Below are 25,324 nucleotides of genomic sequence, written 5' to 3'. Positions count from 1 at the left end.
GTCTGTTCCACCTTCCCTTCCAGGCACTGGGAAGGCTGCCTAGGCAGGAATCACATCTTTGTCTACAAGGCTGGCTGCCTCCTGGATGAGTCCATGGGGGTGGGAATAATATGATCAATGGGATGATGCCTTTGAAAAAAAAAAACTCCATTTCTCAGTATTATTTTCTTTCCCCCTCTGCACACCCAGAGGAGCAGCTGGGACAGCAACTGCAGACGGGGATCATGTGTTCATACGCAGTCTCGTTGGACAATCCCAGATATTTTTAAGCAGGATGGAGTCAGGCAGCCAGCAGCCAGCCAGCCTGTCTGGCACAGAAGGCCCTGTTTTACTGGAGTAGTAAATATTCTCAATGAAGCAGTGTGATGTACCGAGTGAGCCTGGAGTCCCGGCATTCAGTATTTCAGCATCCCTTTTTACGCCTCGTTCTGTTCATGGATGTTTAGTCTTTGTTGTGTTTGGATCCTGTCTTTTGATGGGACCCCACTCTCTGTGCCAGGCTGACAGCTGCCCCCTACCCCCCCTGCATGCGGCCCTGCCTCGTAGATGCGGGGTTCACTTTTTGCTGAGGATGTTTCAGGTTGGGGGTTTTGTCACTTGCCTCTGCTGTGGAAAGGGGGTCTTCCAGCCTGTGGGCTCCTCCCTCGTCTGCACCTGCACCCTTGGTCCCTCCCCGTGGACGTAGACAGGGATGGGGTTCTGAAGTCTTCATGCTTGGCCTCCCCTCACCCTGTGCCCCTTCCATGTAGCCTTCTTCTTCTTCTTCTTTTTTTTTTTTTTTGTCTTTTTGCCTTTTCTAGGACCGCTGCCGCGACATATGGAGGTTCCCAGGCTAGGGGTCTAATTGGAGCTGTAGCTGCCAGCCTACGCCAGAGCCACAGCAATGCGGGGTCCGAGCCGCGTCTGCAACCTACACCACAGCTCACGACAACTCCAGATCCTTAACCACTGAGCAAGAAGATCAGGGGTCGAACCTGCCACCTCATTGTTCCTGGTTGGATTCGTTAACCACTGCGCCACAATGGGAACTCCCCGTGTAGCCTTCTGAGCCGAGGTGGACATGAACATACATGCTCCTTTCATCCCACTTCTGGCTGCTTTTGTGCCCACCCCACAGCCTTCCAAATAGAAAGATCAGCCCCAGACACATGGAATTCCCACTGTGGCTCAGTGGGTTAAGGACCTGAAATTGTCTCAGTGAAAATGCGGTTTGATCCCTGCCCTTGCTCAGTGGGTTAAGGATCTGGCATAGCTGCAGGCTGTGGTGTAGGTCACAGACGTGGCTCAGATTCAGCATTGCTGTGGCTGTGGTGTAGGCTGGCAGCTGCAGCTCCGATTCAACTCCTAGCCTGGGAACTTCCATATGTCACAGGCGCGGCCCTAAAAAGAAAAGAAAAGTGAAAAACAAAAACCAACCCACATTACAGTGAGCTTTCCCAATAACCTTGGTCTTCTCCTCAAGCCCATAAGCCCCCCCCTCCCAATTGCCAGGCTGTTTGGCACACCCCACCCCATGCTCACAGACTTTCAGGTTTAATGGAGCAGCAGAATTTATTTTACATGGGATTGTGGCACAGGATTGTTAAGTCTTTATTTTGATAAGAAAAAATGCCTTGTCATTTAGTAAAAAGCCAGGAGATTTCAGCCCCCCTCCCCCGACCCAGTCAGGCTATAATCTCTGATTAAACAGCACAGTGGCGCAGCCCTTTTAAATAAAGACATCTGGCTTCAGAGTCAGAAAGTCATGTCATTGTTGTGTCCCCATTTCCTCATTTTGCCAACTAGGGACACCGTGTCTGAGACTAGAATTGGACAGCTACTTTTTACCCCCCTCCTCTTTATCCCTAGGAGCTGGTGGGGTAACCTGGCTTCTCAGCCTTTGAGGTTTGATTCCCTATGAGCCATTCTGCTGGCGACCCCTGGGTTCCTGTGGCCCAGCCCAGCGTCACCTTACCTGCTGGCTCTCATGTCAGCCCATCCTCTCAGGGATCCCTTTCCCTGGACTTATTGGCTCTGCCCCTACAGCTCTGTCCTCACTGTCTGTTGGGGACCCTTGGCCCCCACAGCAGGAGTTCCCTCTGGCATCCTCTCCTCTGGCGTCTCAGGAACTGCAGGCCTGTATTTCCCCTCCTCTGTCTTCCCACGTGCATCTCCTCCGGCCTCTCTTTCTGCAGCACGTTGAGAGCCAGTGGACTCCGACTCTCTTCTCTCCCTCAGCCTTGGGGCAGATGGACCAGGATTGCAAAGCTGAGCTCTTCTGCACGTGAGCAGTGACCTTGGGCAGTTAGGCTTCCAGGCCTGCTTTTGCATCTGTTCATCTGTTTGTGGGGCTACTTCTCCTCCCCCCCCACCCCCCGGCCGCCCCAGTATTTGTCATCAGGATCAGAGACAAAATGACAGTTCTTCCTGTTTGGGGCCATGCAGTCAAGCGATGTAGCAGGGCTTCAAGGGGAATGGTTCCTTTTTCAGACCCATACCCATCCCTTCCTGACTTTGAGTCTGTCTCCAGCTGTCCTCTTGGTGCCCCAGACTTCCCACCTGTGTCCAGAGTAGCTGTGACAGCAACTGCCAGGTGACCCTTTCAAAGGAGGCTTCTCTGAGCCCCAGGCAGTGGGGAGCAATTTCATATTTTCATCTACAGTTACAAGTATTGTGCTGCACAGTATAAGATATGTGTGTGGTTGAAGGAAGGGTGTGTGTGTGTGTGTGTGTGTGTGTGTGTGTGTGTGTGTGTCTCCATGGCGACCAGCTGGAGCACAAGCATCAGCCCTGCATCAGCAGGTGGGCCCTGGTGCACACGTATTCCCAGTGGGGACCAGGGTGGGAGGGAAGTTCAGAGCAAGGGTGTTAATCCACTGGGTTTGTTCCTTTCTCACAGGAGGGACAGCGTTGCATTGGAAAGAAGACCAGGTTCTTTCTGATCTTGAGTTTTGTTTTGACTTTATTAAATATGAAAGGTGCTCCACAGGGACGCCGATGGTTTCCGTGAGACGGGAACCCCAGTGGGCTTACCTGCAGGCCGGTCTTACCCGTTTCCTCTTTGCAGATGGGAAATAGGGATGTGATTAAACCCAAATAGGGAAGTGGTTCACCACGAACCTGCTTCACAAGGACTTGTTGAGTGGCGCTGCAGGGGTCAGGGCAGGTTAGAGTCTGGCCCCCGTGGGCCTCTTGAAGAGCCACGTTGACCCCTGCTCATCTTTGTCCTTGCATCTCTGAGGGCAATTCGGGGGTGGCGTCGTTGCCATGGCAGCATTGGCTTGTGCCCTTTTACTGTTTGGTTTGACATCAGTGAGGTGGCCTTGAGATGCTGCCCTGGGTTCCTGACTTTTGGTAGAGCTGCGCAGTTCTTGTCTAAGATGCCGATAGCACAGTCCTGAGGTAGATGCTGTACTTTCTGGACCGACAGAGGTCTTGATGGCCTTTGCCCCGCTGGTCTGGGCATGCCAGGAGGCAGGCATGCGCCCCAGACCCCACACGTTGCTAGAAAAAGTGACCCGCACTCAACAAAACTGGCCTGGGCCCCTTGGGGCGGGGGCGGGGGGAGGGCGCCTCCCCTCCCCCTCTAGGCTTTTACTCCGTGTGCTTTGCTGCATGTTACCTGTGCATAAGCTCATCTTCCTTCTCAATAGCCTGGCTTGGTGGGTGCTGCCCGTTTTGTTGGAACCGAGGCACGGGGGAGTGTGAGTTGACCCGTGTTAAGGGAGGTGCTGGCCCTGGGGTCTCTCCTCTGACCCCAGGCCCGGTGCAGTTTGTAAGTCAGTGGTGTCGCACACCTGCCGCAGGCCTGCCCAGAGCTAAACACTGGGGAGACATTGGTGACAAGATGGGTCTGGTCCCTGAGCTCGAGGAGGGCGCATCTAGTGGGGATGCGAGCTGCTGGGGGCATTTTTATAGATACTCACCTTTGAGCAATGTGTCGCAAAGGAGGAATCCTGGGCACCTTGGGAGGCTCTGTCCGCCTGAGGGGAATTCAGGGATGATTGAATTGAAATTTTATGACACTCTGGTGCTGTTTTTGTCAATAGCATTAATTACATTCCTTCTCTTCCCTCACAGGAGCTACGTTAGGCAAGAAATATGGATGAAATATTTTAATATTTGTGCTTCATCAGATGTACCATACTCAATTTCAATGCTACGTCATAATCAAAAGTTGGTAAAGAGGAACCATACCACAGAATTAAGCTTTATTTACTTATTTTGTGGCCACACCTGCGATATATGGAGGTTCCCAGGTTGGAGGTCAAATTGGAGCTGCAGCTGCAGGCCCACACCACAGCAACATCAAATTCAAGCTGCATCTGTGACCTACACCGCAGCTTGTGGCAACGCTGGGTCCTTAACCCACTAAGCGGGGCCAGGGATTGACCCCACATCATCATGGAGACTATTTCGGGTCCCTAACCTACTAACCACATCGGGAATACCCAGAATTAAGTTTTAAGGTTTCTTCTTTGCTACTTTGGTATTTTCAATTATGTTATCTTGAAAATGAATGATTACCTTGATTCTATTTCATTAGAAGAATTAGGTAAAGAGAAAGATTAAAGCTGCCTTTAGAGGCCAGTGGGATGGAGCCCTTCCCCCTTGGCTCCCTTGTATTGAGCTGGAGATTGAGAAACAGCAGCATCCTTGCAACAGGGGCCTCGCCTTCACCCTCCCATGTGGGGCACACACACGTCAGTGGCCCATGGCAGCGGGGCACTTGGGCTGCGTCTGACGTTGTCAGCTAGCTCTGTGAACTTTGCCAGACCCTCACCCTTTCAATTCCTCATTCAGGGAATGGAAATCATGAGAGCTTTTGCAGAGTTGTTGTGAAGATTTAAGTGAGGTGATTTGCACAGCGTGCTCAGAATCGTGCCTGACACTGAGCAAGCCCTCTGGGAGGCTCAGCAGCGGTGGCTGTTTGTCCCTCGCAGGTGTTCGGGTGACAGGGCCTTGAGGCAGCAAGGCAGCGACAGGGGAGGAGCTGGTCTGTGCCTGGACTCCGCCTGGCTGGGACCCTGTCCTAAGGAAGCAAGGGACGCAGCCTTGCTGTGGGGCTGGCAGAGCTGATGTGTAGCTGATGACCGGTGTCCGTCTTGCCCCCTTTTCCGTAATAACATTTCAGCTTACCAGCAGGACATACTAGAATATGTCCTGAGATTTAAAATGTCCTTCTTTGCAATGTTCCAAAAAGATGAATTGATAGATGGAGGTAATCGTTTGCTTTCTTTAAGCATTTGTGGTCTCCTTTAACTTTCTACTCCCAAATGCTATATCAGTGTGAATTCGATAAGCTTAGAGAATAGCCACCAAATATGTCAGACTTTTGTTCTGCTTAGCCTTCTGTGGTCCCCTCGGTGGAGAGAGCCTCATACTATAACTGCTGACATCAGATAGGTCTGAAAGCCAGGAGAAGAGAGAACCAGAGGAAACACAGGCGACTCAGAAAGAACTTAGCCTGCTGTGCATAGGGGCTGTGACCATAGACTGAACAGACTGTGTGCCCACGATTCTCCATGAAAGGAAATGTCCCGGAGTTTCTAAACTCAATTAGGCTTAGAAGGAACCGAGAGGTCACTTTGTCCAACCTGTGTCCATCACAAGGGGAGCCCTAAGAAGTGATAGCTTTTCAGGAAAGGGCGTGGTTCCCTCTTAAGGATGCTGGGCATCTGGTTCCTAATAGAGGATTGTAGGCTAAGCCTGTGTATGACTTTTGTGGGTTAGGGGGTTGGGGAAGGTAGAACCCCAGCCTGATGTGTTAAAAATGAGTGTGGAGAAGAAAACAGGAGTGCCAGGAAGGGCAGAGACTGTCCTTCTAAGTCACTTTCTGAATAACAGGATCTGCCATGAGAATCGTATTCTCTCTCAGAAGCCCCTGGGCGCATGGTTGCCAGCGTGACTGTTTGCTTGGGGGTATTGAAGCGGGGGTGAGGGGGTTGCACTGCAGCATTTAGGGCTGATTATCAGTCTCCTGTATACAGGCAGCAGTAATGGTTATATGTAAACGGCATATTTGGTATTTTTATCTTTTTAAGTATAACTATGTCTCACTAACTCAAAGCCGTTCTGATTTAAAACATAATGATTGCTTAGAGCAGGTCCAACTTAAAAGTTATCTTACGAAAGTTATGGGGAAAAGATTTGCTTAATTTTACAGTTATTCTCAAGCATTTTGTAAATATCAAAATGAAGTGGGTCAGAGAAGGACAGATACCATATGATACCACTTATCTGTGGAATCTAAAATATGGCACAGATGAACCTATCTGCGAAACAGAAACAGACTCACAGACTTGAGAACAGACTTGTAGTTGCGGGGGTTGGGGGGGACAGGGAGAGAGAGTCGGGGGTTAGTAGAGGCAAACTATTACATTTAGAATGGATAAGCAATGAGGTCCTGCTGGGCAGCACAGGGAACTATATCCAGTCTGTTGGGTAGAACATGATGGAAGATAATATGAAAAAAAGAATATATATATATATATATATATATATATATATATGACTGGGTCATTTTGCTGTACAGCAGAAATTGGCCCAACATTGTAAATCAGCTATACTTTAATAAAAAGATTTTTAAAAATATCAAAGTTTAAGCTTCTATTCTTGGACATACATGAAACAAAGCAAGTTTGAATTTGTGAAAAATATGGCTAAAATTTTTTTGTTTCACTTTATATGGAAGCTTGAACTGAGTTGAGTGTTGGCAGTTCAAAGTTTTGGGGTACCTCAATGAGAGGAAAAACCTCATTAGTTATTTCTACTGTTTATATGTAAATAGATGTTTATGTGGGGCTTAATTGTTTTTGCTTCTCAGTTAAAAAGGCAGCAAAAGTCCTCTTGGCCCTCTCATCTCTGTTAATAATACTACTCTTATTCAAATTATTCAGCCTTGAATGGAAAATAGTGGTTCTCTGTTCTGATTCCCCCACCCAGGAAAAAAAATAAAGAGGTCCAGCAGTGTGTGCCCTGTGCTTTCATTTGTGTCACTCTCCTTTACCCTTGTGACAACCCTAAGCTGGAGCTGTGATTATCCTTTTTTTAGAGAAGAGGAAACTCCTTGTCTAGCAAATTAATTGTCAACAGCTCAGCCTGGCCTTGGTAGTCTGCTGTCAAGAGATCTTTCCAGCCTTCTCTCCAGACGCCCCCACACTGATATCCTGAGGTTCATGCACACTCTGCCCGGGGCTTACCCTCTCCCCCCTTTGCAGCCAGTGGGGCCCATTCTTGCCCTTGCTTTCCCTCTGCTCTGATTTATTTAGCTCAAAGCAAACATCCTTCTTTGTCTGATTTTCTCCCTTCTCGAGACTTAACCAGTGCTTAAAGTATCATATGCGGGCACTGTTTGAAAAATACCTACTGATGACCCATTTTACAGATAAGGAAATTAAGGCCCAGGTAGGTTAAGGAGTTTGTCTGAGGGCACAGACCCAGCCCATGTGGAAAACTGGTGCACTTTGCTTTTGTGGCTGTTTTGATTTGCTGGAGGACAAACAGGATACAGGGAGAGACCATTTAAGGGGATCGCATAGCTTCTTGGTGATTGAGGCCTGAACTAGGTTGATAGTAATGGGAATGGACAGAAATAGATGGATGGGGAAAAAAATGAGAGAAGAATCAGAAGGATTTGGAAAATGGATGTGAGTGGTGAGAGAGGGAGCGAGGGAAAGGATTCAAGTTGCAGTTTTTTCGTGAGGTTGGTGGTCAGTCTTGGCCTCATCTATAAGAGATTTTTATGAGTATTTTTCACATGTTTAGTCTTAAGCCTCACCTATGTCCAGAGTAAAATGTTTTGAAGTCAGTTAAAGGAGCTATCAGTTAAGAATAACATATATTATTTAATGTTATAGATTATTTATAAATAAAATATATATTTATATATTTATGTTCATAAATACAGCAAGCTTTATTCTATCTCTTATAAGAGACCTGGGACCAGGAGGTTTTTTTTTTTTTTACTAGTAAAAACAGAGATCATTCCCACCCTGCTGGGGCTATTCCATGACTCAGACTAGAGGGCAGCTGTTCTTGCAGAGGCTTAGCAATGTGAGTGTTTCCTTTGCTCAGCAGTTCAGTACCTGTGGGCCATTTAAGCTTAATAAAATCATCCCTTGGTATCTACAGAGGGAATGGTTCCAGGATCCCCTCACAAAATCTGAGGACACCCAAACCCCTTATATGAAATGGCATAGCATTTGCATATAAGCTTGTCTATCCTCCCATATACTTTAAATCATCTCTAGATTGCTTATAATACCTAGTACAATGTAAATAATTGTAAATATAATGTAAACACTATGCAAATAGTTACTGCATGAAGCAAATTCAAGTTTTGCTTTTTGGAACATTCTGGAATTAAAAATGTTGCTCCACAGTTGATTGAATCCCCATACGGAACCTGTGGGCCAACTGTAATGTGTCAACTTTGAGAGCGTAGTGACAGACAAGGCCACAGTAGTCTTTCTTCCCAGTGAGTTAAATAAAGGCAGTTGGCCATCACCAAACAATTATTTAATTCCAACTGGCACAGATTTCGTGAAGGCAAAGCCCCAGGAACCTGATAGCAAGAGAATCCCACCTAATCTTGGAGCCCAAAGGAGCTGGGCCTGAGGGTGTGATATTTTAGCTGGGTATTTAAGGAGGAGTAGCTGTTCCCATCCTTAGTTTTCTTTTCTGATATTTTTCGTAACCTAAAGCAAACCAGTAATCAGGACTCTTCAAACTCATGCCTTCCTTAAAGCTCTTATTTTTATAGGCAAATACCTTTTCTTTTTTAAATCTTTTTAGGGCCACACCCTTGGCATGTGATAGTTCCCAGGCTAGGGGTCGAATTGGAACTGTAGCTGCTGGCCACAGCCACAGCCACAGCCATAGCAACACCAGATTTGAGCCACATCTGTGACCTACACCTCAGCTCATGGCAATGCCAGATCCTTTAACCCACTGAGCAAGACCAGGGATCGAATCCACATCTTCAGGGATACTAGTTGAATTCTTAACATGCCGAGCCACAATGGGAATTCCAAATACCTTCTTTTCTGTCAGGTTAAGAACATGCCTGTGGTAGAAAGAAATGGTCTTTGGAGTTGAGACCTATGTTGTGTTTGCTGATCTTGTGCATAAGCAGGTTGGCTTAGGGAGGGAGTGCCTTACTCTGAAGCAGACCTCTCATTCCTCTCTGTCTGCACTTTGCCCAGCTCTTTTCCCTCCCTGGCAGTTTCCCTAACTCCAGACCAGCCCCGACCAGAGTTCCTTATGGCTGCTATTCATACGTTCCCTGTGTGGGCCCATCTTCCCAAGCTTCAGTCGTGTTTCTGATGCTTTGAAAAATATTGATTCCACCCCATTGACCGCCTTTCCTCCTTCTCTGTTTCCTTGATCTTTCCTTGGATCAGGCGGAAAGCTGCTGTATGATGTGCATGTGGGTGTCAGCCCGACCCTCTCCCCTGGCACTTGTGAGGTGACAGAAGCAGCCCTGGCACCTCTTTTCTCAGCCTTATTAAAACTGCTCACCAGGACCTGATGTGGTGGCAGGGGAGGGACTATCAGGGGTGGGAAGCCAACTGGCACCTTTCATCCAGGCCAGCTTCTCCTGCCTGGGTGGCCATGCTGATCCAGCAATGGATGGGTGTACCTGGGTTCCTTTGTTCTTTTTTTGATCTTTCCCTTTTTTAAAAAATTGATGCATAGTTGATGTGCAATATTATATAAGTTACAGGTATATGATATGTGATTCACAATTTTTAAAACTTATATTCCACTTACAGTTATTACAAAATGTTGGCTCTATTCCCCATGTTGTACAATCTATTCTTTGTATTTTATAGCTTTGTATTTTATACCCAATGGTTTGCACCTGGTACTCCCCTCCCCCACACTGCCCTTCCCCCTCCCCTCTCCCCACTGGTAACCTCTAACTTGTTCTCTGTGTCTGTGAGTCTACCTCTTTTTTGTTGTACTCAGTCACTAGTTTGTTGGTCCTTAAGCATGGCAGTGTGGGGACCCTCATCAGCACTGGAGGGCCAGCGGTTGGTAAAGTGGCCTCTGATGTCAGGCAGGTCACTTCATCTCTCCAAGCCTTAGTGTCCCTTTTGTGCAGTGGGAGTTACAATAATTTATGTTGAGATTAAGTAAGGTAATGTGTGGAAGGTCTTATTACCATGCTGTGTGTACCTTAGGGCCCACAAATGACTGTGTGTTTTTAAAATCCATTCCAGACTCAACTATGGACAGGCCATACATGGATATGTGTGTGTGTGTGTGTGTGTGTGTATGTGTATGTGTGTGTGTGTATAGCTGTCACATGTATGAAACTGGGATCATAAGTAGTGTGTATTCCTCACTATTGTATATGACCATGCAAGGCAGAGAAAAGTGTGAGGCAAATGTCACCACAGATTTAAACATTTCAAGCTCATAAATTTGTACTGAGACGCTCTTATGTAGCTCTGATTCCTTTGTAGTGCTGGAGCAGGGCGCCCGTTTCCCCTTGGTTTCTCCCATCTCCTTTTCACCCCCGCTTTAGAAATATTAGGTAAGTTTTGGCTCAGCTTGCATTTGTTGAGCTGGTGAAAGAAACAGCATGAGATCAAGAGAACCTGTTCTATTTTAGCCCTTCTTAATGTTAGTACATCCAAAATAAATGCATTCTTGAAATGAAATGCTATGAACTAAACCTTCGCCAGCCCAAAAAGCCATACGCTCAGGTTTTAAACCAAGAGAAAGAGACATTTAAAATAACGGTTTTGGTCATTTCAAAAATTGCCGTATTTAGTTGGGCAGGTAAACAAGGGGAAATATTCAGCCTCATTAGTAATAAAAGGAATATAAAACAAAATGTTGCCAGGCTGTTTTTACCAATAAATAACATGGGCAGTTTTTTAAATATATGAGAAAGAAAGGAAGGGGAAGGATGTTGGGTTGAGCACCTTGTGCTGCTGGTGGAAATATAAATAGGTGTGACTTGCCCCCTCAAAAGCAATGTAACGCTATTTATCAAGTGCTAGTGCCTTTGACACAGTAATTACACTTTGGGAGCTTAGCCTAAGGAAATAATCAGAAGTGGACCTAAATATTTGTATAACATTAGTAACTTGGGAATAGCCTAAATGTCCAACAATAGGGGATTGGAGAAATGAGGTATGAAAGTATATGCAGTGGACTTTTCTGCCACTAAGAATAGCAGACTATTTGGAAAAATAATGAAAGGGGGAAAGGTTTGTAAAATATCATCAAGTGAAGCATGAACCTAGTATCTTGAAATATAATCTATTTATACACACACTCTGGGTGTGTGTCTGACTGTTAAAAAATACATCAAAATACAACATTATATCTGGGTGATGGGAATGTTGGTGGGTTTTTTTTTTTCCTTCTTTAGATTTTTCTGTATTTTCCAAAGTATGCTTAAGATCAGAAGGAAATGCATAATTTAAAAATGCATACTTTAGGGTACTTTGTACTGATACAACCCTAGGAAAACATAAGGGAAATAAAGCCTAATGAGAATTACGGTGCTTCAATGATTTTTGATGAGGTGAGGGGGCTTGGTGGTGGTGGTGGTTTTTAATGTTTTTCTTTAATGGGCTTCTGTGTAGAAGCTATCTTCTATTAGGAGAGTGAATGTAAAATAAACGTAGAAAAGTTCTTTGGAAATCCATGCCTCATTTGAAAGAGGTAATACTTTGCACGCATTCCCGAGTGAGGGGGGTCCAGCTTGAGGATGACCAGAACTCTTAATGATGGTAGTAAATGACAGGTATCTTCTTTACTTCTGCAGATATTCCTGAAATTCCAGAGAGCATCTCATTCTGCAAAGCACTACAGATCGCTGACTTCAGCGGAAACCCACTGACGAGGTAACCTTTCTGCTTGTCTTTTTTGAGCACCAGGCTGTCAGACAGGAGCCCCTCCTTATGGCTCTTGGCTCAGTCATGATCCCACTGACCAACCAGTGGGTTCCAGGCAGCAGTGTTGCCAGGATGACCGAATTGGTGCCCACACAGCAGTGGAGAGACACCCCTCACCCTTGGAAGTCTGTTCCCGAGGTCTCCCTGGGCCAGGTGGGCCCATTTCTAAGGTTTCTCAAGACTCTATAAGCAACCTCAGAAGATAGAAAAGTATTCTGCCTTCCCATTCCTTTTTTTTTTTTAAATCTAGAAAAATGAGGTTAAGTTAAAATTTGAGATTCATCTGATCCCTTTCAAAATTGTTAGGGTTTTCATGGATCTGGAGCACTGGGAGAACGCCCCATTTTTTAAAAAAATTTTGTTGCAGTTGATTTACAGTGTTGTGTCAATTTTTGCTATATAGCAAAGTGACCCATATATATATATATATATATTTTTTTTTTTCCTCTCTCACATTATCTTCCATCATGTTCTATCCTAAGAAACTGGATACAGTTCCCTGTGCTATACACTAGGACGCTTATCCATTCTAAATGTCATGGCTTGCATCCACTAACCCCAAACTCCCCATCCATCTCACTCCCTCCCCCTTCCCCTTGGCAACTGCAAGTCTGCTCTCCACGTCTGTGAATCTGTTTCCGTTCTGTAATGTGTGCCATATTTTGTTATTTATTTATTTTTTTATTATAGTTGATTTCCAACGTTCTGTGCCATATTTTAGATTCCACATGTAAGTGATATTGCATGGTATTTGTCTTTCTCATTCTGACTGACTTCACTTAGTATGAGAATCTCTAGGGAATCCCCCATTTAGTTGTTTTTTTTTTTTTCCCATATCTGCTTATTTTTAAGAAGTAAATATGTTTTTAAAATAATCCTGGTTTTCTCTTCTGAATTTTAGTTATTATGTTACTGAAAATACTTATTTTTATGGAAAATAGTCCTCTAACCTAATAGCTTTCTAACTCACTACTCTCTTCAAGTCTTGCCCTCTTTTTTAACTACTGTCTGTATGATTGTCCCTCTTCCTCAAATCTTTCTGTAGATCCCTGCCCCATAAGATCAAGTGGAGGAGTTCCATTGGTGGTGCAGTGGGTCAAGGATCTGGCGTTGTCACTGCTGTGGCTCGGGTCACAGCTGTGGCTTGGATTCCATCCCTGGTCCAGGAACTTTTGCATGTCCTGGGCATGGTCAAAAAAAAAAAAAAAATGCACCTGGAGCTCTTGATGTGCTCTGTAGCCTCTTCTGCCCTCCTTCTGACCTTGGCCTGCCTTTTCCACCTTCATTGTCCTCAGTCGCCTTGTCTGACATCGTGCTCTGCTGTAATAAGGGGCTCAGGGCTCACTGATTTCACTCCCCGTCTGTTTTGACTGTGCCAACCCTTTTGCCCAGCTTAAGGTGCAGCATCACGTTTCTTCAGGGGTCCTTTCCTGATTACTCCCCACAGCGCCCCCTCCTTTGGGCTCTGTCATGCTCTCTGCCTCCTCTTTTCCTAATGCTTGAACTCTACACATAAGCCACCCATTTGACCAAGTGGGCCTGTTTTTCTCTATCATTCTCTGCTGTACCCCCAGCCTTACTGTAATCTCTGGAAGGGAGTGAGCCCTCAGTAAGTGTCTGTTGAACTGAGCTGAGCTCTTTGTGCTTATAGGGTTAGGCAGCTTGTAGGGTCAGGCAGCTTGTAGGGTTAGGCAGTTGGGAAATACTCATCATTCTGTCCTTGAGTTTTTGATCAAATGTGCTATTGCTTAATCCCCTTTCCTACGTCTTTAGTTTTTTCCCCTACTGTCTGCTGACATATGACCTTACCATTATCTCAAAACTCTCTGGACCAGGACATGTTGCATCGTAGGAGGCCCTACTCAGTTTTTATCCTGGTCTTCTCTCTGGTAGGTTCCTAAAAGGAAAGTCATTTTAATTCAGTAGGTGTGCTCTTTTAAGAATTAAGATCTATCTGTGAGTTGAAGGGACCTCAAAAATTATTTAACGTGGCCTACTTATTTTATGGCTGCAGAGACTGAGGCTCCCAGAGGTTAAAGGACCTCTTGAGATCTTGCAGCTCCTGAGTGGCAGCTCAGACCAGCGTTCCATTCTCCTGACCTTAAGTCTGAGCTTCCTTGTCACATCGTATCACTTGTTTGGCTCTTAGTGTTAACAGCCAGTATAAAAGCAAATCAGGCATTTAAAAATACATTTGCCTTATATTGAAGACCATTTTAGCTAGTTTTAAAATTATAATATAGTTTCCAGTTAAAAACTCAGATAAATTGCATCTAATTATAAATTTTTAAAAAATCTTACCTTTTTACGCTGTAAAAGTGTTCTCAAGTCTATAAAAGCCAATCCTGAGAATGTATTTCATCCATTATGAAAATCCTAGTTACTATTCTCAGGCTTGTGGGGCCTGAATTTGGTATTGAAGTTTGGTATTATCTATATTAAATGTAAAACAGTAATGTAGGATGTGTTTTTTAAAAAAGGAACTTAGCTAAGAGTTCCCATTGTGGCTCAGCAGGTTAAGAACCCAACATAAAGTCTATGAGGATGTGGGTTTGATCCGTGGCCTCACTCAGTGGGCTAAGGATCTGGTGGTGCCGTGAGCTGCAGTATAGGTCACAGATGTGGCTCGGATCCAGCATTGCTGTGGCTGTGGTGCAGCTCCAATTCTACACCTCGCCTGGGAACTTCCATATGCTGCAGGTGCTGCCATAAAAAGAAAAAAAAATTTTTTTTAAAAAGGAACCTAGAGAGAGGAGAGACATGAATGATTCTAACCTAGAGATTTATCAATAAGGCAAGAAGTCCTTACCTCCACCTCCCTGCAAAAAAAATTAGTTATGTGTCCTTTTCCCCGTAATAGTCGATTTATGTATAAAAATGAACCTTCAGCATTCTAGATGCAATGAGATCTTTTTGCCTTCAGTTAGTGGTTTTTTTTTTTTTTTTTCCCTCCTCCAATACTGGTAACGATAGAGATATTGAAAGTAAACTTTCTTTGTAAGTATTTAAATACAAATTTTACTTTGAACCCTCACTATTCAGTAGAGTCTAGGTCTTTTGGTGTAGAACATTGTGGAACGTATAATCACCTCAAGTGATTGGCATCTTAAATTAAAAGAAAAATATTAAGAAAGTGGGCTGTCCGTTGATCAGTTGTAAGTAATCCAGAGCTTTGCTCTTGGTGTTATAAGCTATAGGAACAAAATATTATTAAGCAGCTGTTTTGTGGTTTGTTATCATCTTGTAGGCTAAAATTTCAATTTTCTGCTCATCAATAAAGTATTTTTGCTCTTAGGCACTGTCAGCAGCAGGAGCAATGTAACATTTTCTTTCGTAGGGTATGCAGTAGGCTCACAACGTTTTCTTCTCCCTCATTCTTACAGCCTATCTTTCCTCCCTAATTATCTCTGGGTCACCCTATCAACTAGTATTTATCATGCCGCTGTACTGCTAGGTAGACCAAGTTCTTATTTTTTCTCTTATAAATAGGGAAAGACAAACATGCTGTATATAATGTAATTTTAGGAGGTTATTTCAACCCACATATTGATGAAATCATTATATGTGTGTTTCGTATACACCATACATGCACGTCTCTTTTTCAATTATAACAACTTTTTTGTTTGTTTGTTTTAGATTGCCAGAAAGCTTTCCTGAACTGCAGAATTTGACATGTCTTTCTGTGAATGACATCTCACTGCAGTCTCTGCCTGAAAATATTGGCAAGTAAGTTTTTCACGTGAAGTTTGTGTATATCAGAGCGAAAGAGCGTTTATATCAACTCCACCCGCCTTTCCCTTTACAGCTCTTATTTTTCTAGTCAGGAAGCTACCTCCCCAAGCTTCAGTATCACCTCCAAGAAGATCATAGCTAGCCTCTGGGTTGTTGCATCCAGTCGTTTCTAAATGTTAATGGTTAAAAGGGGTACTGCCACTTGTCACTCGTGAAAAACCTAATTTCTTTGGAAGTTTTCTTTGCACTGATGGATTCCAAAGTAGTTATCGGAAGTGAAGCAGCATGTGCATTGGAGGCGGTGATTGAATATTGTTAGGAACTGCTGCTCCCAGTAATTTCACTGAAAACATGGGGCATGTGTCCCTAAACAGCAGCTCTGTCTGACAATTTGTGCGCCGTAGACCTGGGGACAGGGAGTGAGGATGGTGTGTGTGGAGAGCAGGTGGGCATGGGGAGAGGGCTGGGATGGGACGGGCACATTTCCACGTTGCTGGCTTAGAGGACAGCCACGGCAAGAAATAAAGTCCTTTGAAGAAAGTGTTTGCCGGTGGATCAGCGTGCACGTACCCATTCCCACGGGTGACTCCACTGTTGAACCATCTTAGCAGTGCTCCGCTGTGGGTCCTTGGGGGGGGTGAGGCATCAGCCGTTGGGGGTGGGCAGCAGCCAGCATCCCACAGGCATTTGTGTTTTCATTGCCCTGAGAAGCATGTTCCTGTCCCTGCAGGGTGTGGTGAGGCACCAGGTACCCACCTGTGTGATCACTTTGATAAAGCAAGTCTCTCCAGTTGTAGACTCTTTATAACACTTGTAACAAGATGATCAATGATCATGAAAAATCGCTCGAACCACATCAGCCACCTCACACATGTTTTTTCACCAAGAGAAAAGTGTCCCAGATTTGATGACCCTTTTTTGTGATGGCCCATCAGCACATTTAGTCCCTCAAAGGAAAGGTGATATTTAACAAGGAATAGGGAAACAAACGCCCCTTCAGTAGATGTTTTAAAATGTCTTTGTTAAAGATACAAAAATGTGGAGTTCCCGTCGTGGCGCAGTGGTTAACGAATCCGACTAGGAACCATGAGGTTGCGGGTTCGGTCCCTGCCCTTGCTCAGTGGGTTAACGATCCAGCATTGCCGTGAGCTGTGATGTAGGTTGCAGATGCGGCTCGGGTCCCGTGTTGCTGTGACTCTGGCTTAGGCTGGTTGCTATAGCTCCGATTTGACCCCTAGCCTGGGAACCTCCATATGCCGCGGGAGCGGCCCAAGAAATAGCAAAAAGACAAAAAAAAAAGATACAAAAAAAAAGATACAAAAATGTGGAGTTCCCACTGTAGCTCACTGGGTTAAGAGCCTGACATAATCTCCATGAGGATTCAGGTTCTATCCCAGGCCTTGCTCAGTGGGTAAAGGGTCCAGTGTTGCCATGAGCTGTGGTGTAGTTTGCAGATGCAGCTTAGATCTGGTGTGGCTGTGGTTGTGGCATCGGCTGGAAGCTGCAGCTCTGCCTCTACCCCTCGTACAGGAACTTCCATATGCCAAGGGTGCGGCTGTAAAAAGAGGAAAAAAAGTACACCACCTTCTAATTCTTCTCCACAAACAGTTGATGTCGGGGATGATAGGAATTTATCAGCTGAATTTCAACCAAGACCTTTCCATAAAGAGAACAAATTTTTAAAACTTAGTAATAGGAAGCTTTACGAAGTACAGTGGATGACACAGTTCTTAGATCAGTATAGGTTTGTTAGGAATCGTTTTCACCTGTTACAGCCATAAAACAAGGATCACAATGAATCATTTAGAATCAGTTTTCTTCTCAAATGTAAAACAAAAGATGGAATACAGGATATATTACCTTCAGTCTCAATGCTTTCACTAATGAGACCCCAAATGATTTTTGTGTCTTTAATAATAAATATTTTATTATATTTTTTACCTTCTACCTAAGATCTCTTTGTGCATATATATCTTGTAATATATACAATATACTAGTACATAGCACATCTATCTATATATATTTTAAATAAGCATAAGAATTATGAAGGCTTACTCTTAAGGGTCCGGAGGGCCATTGCTCTAGAATAGTTTGAAAGTCCCTTAAGTCAGAGACAAGTGGTTCTCAAACTCTGCCTTGTTGGGTCCCCATGGGTTCCGGGGAAGTCTGTGTCAGGCATTGTGGAGCCTGAGGACCAGTGGGTGGTCTCGCTTGGTCCCTGTTTGCACCAGCTCAACTCTGCCATCAGCTTTAACATTTTTGTGTATCGGTGTTGCATATAATATTTGCTTTTAAAAAGTCTCCTGCCTATATGTTTCACTTGCAGTTTGGAGACCCCTGTTACAGCCGCTTAGCAGTGCTTGTTAATGTAGCAGCATATGTGCATCGTGGAGTTTTTACTGTGACGTAGATCCCGCTGAGCTCTGCTCAGACCAAGCAGAGGGCTTCCAAGCCTTTCAGGAAAGCGAACTTTATTTCATTTTATTTAAATTTTTTTTTTTTTTTTCCCTTTTCTAGGGCCACACCCATGGCATATGGAGGTTCCCAGGCTAGGGGTCTAATTGGAGCTAGAGCCACCAGCCTAGGCCAGAGCCACAGCAACGCGGGATCTGAGCCACGTCTGCGACCTACACCACAGCTCATGGCAACACCGGATCCTTAACCCACAGAGCAAGGCCAGGGATCGAACCTGCAACGTCATGGTTCCTAGATGGATTCATAAACCACTGAGCCATGACGGGAACTCCGAAAGCAAACTTTAAAAATGTTCGCCTGCCTCCTTTCTTTCCAAACTGGCTGAGGTTCCCCCCCACACACTTAATGATTGAAAGTCGACCACTTCCCTGGAACCTTCTCCACTGATTGGAAGAGGTGAAATAGATCCTAAACTCGCAGATCCCCCGACCCACCATCAGCCCACACCATTAGCGCTTTAGTCCTTTGCACTCAGAAGGCTAATGGTACAGTTTGTGTGTTCGTGTGTGTGCCCGGGCCACCTTGTCTCCTGGAGCCGTGGGACTCTGTGTCTGTACTGACCCTGCCGTTTCTCTGACACGCTGAACAGATTCCTGGGACAAGGCGCACAGTGCTACCTCCTTCACAGTGCTAATTTCTGGGCTGATATCATAGATAATCCAGTTAAGTCCTAGAAGCTTTGAGCTGGGACCGCGTTAGCCTGTTCCTCCACAGTCACTTTATGGGCTGAATGCTGTACAGTCATTTTCTGTAAAAGAAGTTGACAGAACGTTGCTCTGCCTTCATCATGAGCCAGCCGCTCTGTCTTTTTGTATCTGACTCCCTGAGGTTCTATATCCTTTGCCATTATCAAGAAACTAGTACCTTCAGAAACAAAGAAAAAAAAGGTAAATAAGCCTAAATATAGCTAAACATCTTTACTCTGTGTAATTAAACTTTTTCCTTGAAAAATAGCATTCTTTTTTTTTTTTTTTCTGGTCTCTTTAGGGCTGTACCCATGGCATAGGGAGGTTCCCAGTCTAGGGGTCGAATCAGAGCTGTAGCGGCCAGCCTACACCACAGCCACAGCAACGCCAGGTCTGAGCCGCATCTGTGATCTACACCACAGCTCACAGCAATGCTGGATCCTTAACCCACTGAGTGAGGCCAAGGATCGAACCCACATCCTCATAAGTAGTTGGATTCGTTAACCACCGAGCGACAACGAGAACTCTGAAAAGTAGCATTGTTTTAGAAGAATAAATAGGTGGAATGGACTGGCATGGTGCCCACACCCCAGTGGTTGTCACTAAATGATTATTATCAGTGAGGATCTGAGTATGACTGTTTACACACAGAAATAGAGCAGGTAGATAAGCCCCAGGTTCTGTCACAGATTGAAGTAGAGAGTGTGGGTGTGACTTTGTGTCTGCTGCCCTGGGAGCGGTGACCTATTAGTACCGGCTGCCTAAGAAGAATCAACCGTTTTGAAAACTGTTACCATATTTACTGCTCTTTTTTTTTTTTTTTTCCCCCTTTGAGGCCTGGGAATTTCTGTAAAATATTTATTGTTTCAAAAACAAAATTAAAGATTTTAAGAAAAATTTCTAAAGCAAAGGAAATGTGTAACCAGAGGTTTCTTAAATATTCACCTAATATTAAAAAAGCAGAAATACTCAGAATGTGTAAGCACCTCCCCCATCCCAGTCAGGTATCCTTGCCACCAGTGTTTACAGATTTTCTATTTTAATGGTTTAATAGTGTACTGCCATGTGTTTGCTTGGGGCACCTGAGTTTATTTTGTTCTTTGGTAATGATTTTGGCCACCAAAATTGGAAAAAAAAAATCCAAGTGGTTTAGAAAGGAATTTTTAAAATATAGTGGAGAACAGATGTAAATTTTTTAAAGTAACCTCTCATCCAGCCCCTGAAATAGAGTCCTAAAAATACAGTTGGCCTACATTTCTGACTTACAGAAGAGAGTAACTCTTGTCCCCGCTCTCAGGGACTGTAGAAAACATGAAGATCATTGTGCTGCAAAGAAGGCCTTTTGCAAACTCTTCTACAGGAGCTTGTTAGGTGTTTGTTTGTTTCTTTTTTTTTTTAAACCCCATTTGGTGGTAAAAATGGTGGGACCAAAGGGAGGATAGAAAACTGGTTTTTTTTTTTGGTTGGAGGATGAGGTCCTCCTGATGGTATCACACAGAAATTGAATTTACTGGAAATTAAAATCAAAGTGTAAAATATCTGTTCTTAGGGGAATTGTTATGAAAACTAAAGTGTCTATAAAATAGGGAGATACTATGCAATTGAAAAAAATACTGGTGGAGTTGCCACTGTGGCACAGTGGGTTAAGCATCTGGCATTGTCTTTGTGGCAGCTTGGGTCTCTGCTAGGTGCAGGTTCGATTCCTGGCCTGATGCAGTGGGTTAAGGATCCAGTGTTGTTGCCACAGCTGTGGCATAGGTCTCCAGCTCAGATTCCATCCCCAGCCTGGGAACTTGGGAACTTTCACATGCCCTGGGTGCAGCACCCCCGCCAAAAAAAAAAAAAAAAAAAAGTGCTGATGTGTACAGAAAAGAAATGAGACAAAAATCTGTTAAGTGAGAAAATGACAGTGCCATAGGCACTTTATATAGGATGCTACCTTTCATGTAAAAAAGGAGAAGACAAGACTATGTATTCATACCTGCTGGTCTTTGCACAGAAGGCAATTCTGGATGAATACACAAGAAACTAACAAAAAGGATTATTTCCAGAGAGAAGGGTGTGGGTGGTAGGAAATGGATTGAAGACCCGGGGTAGGAGGAAACTAATTACTGACCTTACTGGCCACTTGGTTTTACATGAATGTTAATGTATTGCCTGTTCACAAAGTTGAGGTCACCAACGCAAGGGTGAGAGGTGGCAGAAGACGGTGAGAAAAAAATGCAGATTCCGAAGTTCCCGTTGTGGCTTAGTGGCAACGAACCCCACTAGTGTCCATGAGGATGTGGGTTCAATCCCTGGCTTTGCTCAGTGGGTTAAGGATCCAGCATTGCCGGAAGCTGTGGTGTAGGTCACAGACGCGGCTCAGATCTGCCATTGCTGTGGCTGTGGTGTGCTGTGCCGTGGCTGTGGCAGCTACAGCTCTGATTTGACCCCTAGCCTGGGAGCTTCCATGTGCCTCGGGTGCATCCCTAAAAAGACAAAAACACCAAAAAAGAAAAAAATGCAGATTCTCTTTGAGTCCTGGCTCTGACCCTTCTTAGTTGTGGGGGACCATGCTCAAGTCCCCTCTCTGTGCCTTAGCTTCTCATCTATAAAGTTAATTCTTGGAAAGCACTTGCTGCAATATGTCTTATAGTAACCTGCTGGTATCATGAGTAGTAGTCAGAGTATTAAAGAGCAGTAATTCTTATACTGCATCTTCCCTGTCACATTTGTAAAAGTCTTAGAAATACCTGATGCTTTCTTTCATCTCTATAATATCAGTCATTGACTGAAGCAGCTGATAAATGTAGGTGGAGGTTCCCTTGGCCTTGTAGTGAAGAGCCTGGCCTCTGAAGGAGAGACAGTTGGCTTCCAGTTCCAGACTCCCATCACTTCTCAACAGCATGTTCTTGGTGCTGAAAGAGATGCAGAGATGATGGAGTTGCATGGACCAGATTGCCTTTCTGGGGAAGGCACCATCCAGAAGTGTTGACTGAAGATGCTATTTTCTGAAGACCAGGAGAGGAGATCATTCATCCATTCATTTTTGTATTAATGTCTCTGGTCCAGATCTGCATTCAGGCAGATCCTATTTTATGTCAGCTCTTAGCAGAGCAGCCTGGAGAACCATGTTCTGGAGGGGCTGGTAGGATTCTGTGTTTGGTCTGTGACCATGCAGGGCAAGTTTTTTTATTTCTTCTTCTTCTTCTTTTTTTTTATGGCCACACATGCGGCATATGCAAGTTGCCAGGCCAGGGGTCAAATTGGAGCTGCAGCTGCCGGCCTACACCACAGCCCTGGAAGTGCCAGATCTGAGCTGAGTCTGTGACCTACACTACAGCTCATGGCAAATGCCAAATCCTTAACCCACTGAGGGAGGCCAGGGAGCCAACCTGAGTCCTCATGGATACTAGTCAGGTTCATTACCTCTGAGCCACAGCGGGAATTCTGAGGGCAAGTCATTGATGAGAACCAAACCCACAGTTTCATTCATTCGAGAACCAGATAAGGGCTGAATGGAGAAGGACCAACCATATTATCCTCTGAAGTTTGGACCCCCGTGGGAGGTGGGAGTCTCTCGTCTAAACAGCGTCTTTGCCTTTGATGCACTGTTGTCCCCTGTGTCACCAACTACAGAGGATATTTCCTTCGTTAAAAATCGGCCAGTGCTGGCTGCTCCCCATATGTAAGGCCTGTCCTTGAGGAGGTTTCGGGAAGGGGGATGACTCCTGTGGTCCATAGCATCTTGTGGCAATCTTTCCAAAGACCCTGCCTTGGGGCACAAGTATTCATGAGGTTCCGGGCTGTCCATTAGGCACGAGGCTGCCTCGAGGAAATAAGGGACCCACCTGGCACTGTGAACTGGAAGGGAAAATATATCATGCCCCAATTGCTTCGATAGATATAATTTTATTCATTTTGGAAGAGTCGCGTGCGCAGAGGGGCAGCACGTCCGCCAAGCAAACCCAACTGGTTACGAGGGACGCACTTTGTTCCTCACAGACTCTTTTTAGAGGACCTTTCATCAGTGGGTCCATAGAGTCTGATTATAAGGTCCCATTTTGTTCCGTTTATAGTTTAAGATAATGGAGAAACACCACCTCAGCAAGGTTCTTACTTTATACACTTGATCTTACATTAATTTTGGAGTTTTGAAAGGATCCAAAAATAGGACTTTTTTTTCTGTTGTTACTGTAGCACCCGCACACGCACATTTCCCCTATTATCCCAAAACGATAGAAACTGAGTGTAGTCAGAAGCTTCTTACTTAATAGGATATTCTGTTTGGGTGTTAGCACGCTAGGCGATGTTGTTGTTTTAAGTTGTCTTTTCACAAGCCTGTTGGTGTTTTGGCAGTATTTTTGCTCAAGAATGATGTGCTTTTCGTGACTGTGGCCTGTGCTCTTCCCCTTCAGATAAAATTTAAAGATAATTTAAAAATGTATATGATATTTTTAAAGTAACACTAACCAACACAAATCCCAGGGTCCTTGGTGTGGTTAAGGAGGTAAGCCTTCTGTATTCACCCCAAATTGACAGGTGTTTTTAAAATGTAAATTATAAAGGAGTTCTTGTCATGGCTCAGTGGTTAATGAATCCGACTAGGAACCATGAGGTTGCGGGTTCGATCTCCTGCCTTGCTCAGTGGGTTAAGGATCCGACATTGCCGTGAGCTGTGGTGTAGGTTGCAGACACGGCTTGGATCCCGCATTGCTGTGGCTCTGGCATAGGCCGGTGGCTACAGCTCTGACTCGACCCCTAGCCTGGGAACCTCCATATGCCGTAGGAGTGGCCCAAGAAATGGCAATAAATAAATAAATAAATAAATAAAAATTTAAATTATAAAGAGAGTTCCAAAGAATGGCTTTCCCAGATGCCCTGGGGGCAGTGTAGGGTGAAGGCAAAGTTTTGGCTTTTACCAGATTTGAACTGAGGCTTTGCTGCTTTCTAAGGGACCTTGGTACTTAGATGCTGGGCTCTTATTAATCAGGAGATGACAAGTCTAAGGAGCTCCAGCCCAGCAACTCTGCCCCAGGTGGCAGGAGGGGCCCCAGCTCTGGTCTCTATCTCAGGCAGACAGCCTCAGCCCAAGGCTGCACACCTCTGCAGCACTCATCAGGAAGGCCTGGGTAGCACTGCTTTGCAAGATACATTTTTTTTTTTTGGCCGCCCCCTGCCGTATGGAGTTCCTGGGCCAGGGATCAGATCTGAGCCACATTGCAACCTATACCACAGTTGTGGCAACACAGGATCTCCAATACCCTGTGCTGGGCTGGGGATCAAACCTGTGTCCCAGTGCTCCAGAGATACAGCCGATCCTGTTGCTGTATCTCCTCCACAAGATACTTCTGATGATGCCCAAGTGTAAAGTTTTTGAAGCAAAGAAGGACTTTTTCCCTCCTTTTAAGTGGTGGATGTCTTTAGTGTGTCAAAATAGGTGTGAAAGTGATGAGTGTTATATAGATACAATGACAATTCTATCAGTGATTTTTAAAATATAAATGTGAAAACAGCCAAATGATGACCACCTCCCCCATAAAACTGGCTCAGGTTTCCATGAACATTTAGAACTGAAAACATAGCCCTTTGTTTTTAAGTTTTTAACTTTAAAAATTTTCTTCTTTTTCGGCCATACCTGTGGCATATGGAGGTTCCCAGACTAGGGGTTGAATTGGAGCTGCAGCTGCCGGCCTACACACCACAGCCACAGCAACGCCAGATCCAAGCCGCGTTTGCCACCTACACCACAGGTCATAGCAATGCTGGATCCTTAACCCACTGAGCGAGGCCACGGATTGAACCTGCATCCTCATGGATACTGTGTCAGGTTCTTAACCCACTGAGTCTCAATGGGAACTCCGTAAGTTTTTACTTTTACAGTGACTTTCAATGTTATGTCTCCCCCTTCTCTACAGCTTGCTTTTTTGGGAGATAGATCCTGGGTGTGTCCTTTTTACCTTCCTTTCCTTCCCGTGTTATTTCTTCTAGAAATGCTTGGCCCAGAGACAGCAGAGCTGAGTAGTCCCCACTGGGCTACATTTTGGAGAAAGACTGATGGTATTAAATTCATAATTACTTATTAGCAGGGATATTAATTTTTTTAAAAAAAGTGTATTCCAAAGAGTTTTATTTGTTTGCTCTTGCTTTAATCGTGAAAACTGTTACTCGGCTTCTCCACTTCTAAACTTAGTTTTAGTTTTCTAAAATTGGAGGAGATACTGAATGTGTACATTTCATAGTATAAAGACATTTTTAAGCCCAGGGGCTTTACGTGTGTATGTTACACTGTTTGTGCAAATCACATGTACATTTTCTTATGTTAGAAACCCAGCTTTGTGAATGCCGGCGATTCTGGCCTGGCTATTGGAAGGAAAACAGAGGTTTAAGGCGGATTAGAGTGTTGGGGTGATGTCTGATTCCCTGTGTTCGCTGTGCTCCCACAGAAAGTCCTCCAAATCTGGGTGTCGTTCTGGTGATGTTAGCTGAAGCTTGAGTTTTTGGTTGGCTCAGTACAGGGCCTGTTGGGGTAATAGATGAGTGGGTTCTCTT

The 25,324-nt window shown here is 44.7% G+C and overlaps 1 protein-coding gene across 1 annotated transcript in view; it reads left to right on the top strand.

Moving 5' to 3' along the window:
- Positions 1–25,324, top strand: part of LRRC1 (leucine rich repeat containing 1) — a 128,263-nt gene that overhangs the window by 70,458 nt on the left and 32,481 nt on the right. Inside the window, exons 3-4 of the mRNA XM_047794641.1 lie at positions 11,768–11,846; positions 15,534–15,623. Coding sequence (XP_047650597.1) covers positions 11,768–11,846; positions 15,534–15,623 — 169 coding nt within the window. The remainder of the gene's footprint in view (positions 1–11,767; positions 11,847–15,533; positions 15,624–25,324) is intronic.

This window comes from Phacochoerus africanus, chromosome 9 (genome assembly GCF_016906955.1).
Source record: "Phacochoerus africanus isolate WHEZ1 chromosome 9, ROS_Pafr_v1, whole genome shotgun sequence".
Taxonomy (NCBI): Eukaryota; Metazoa; Chordata; class Mammalia; order Artiodactyla; family Suidae; genus Phacochoerus; species Phacochoerus africanus.
The sequence above is the reverse complement of the archived record's forward strand: the minus strand, read 5'-3'. Positions and strand labels throughout refer to the sequence as shown.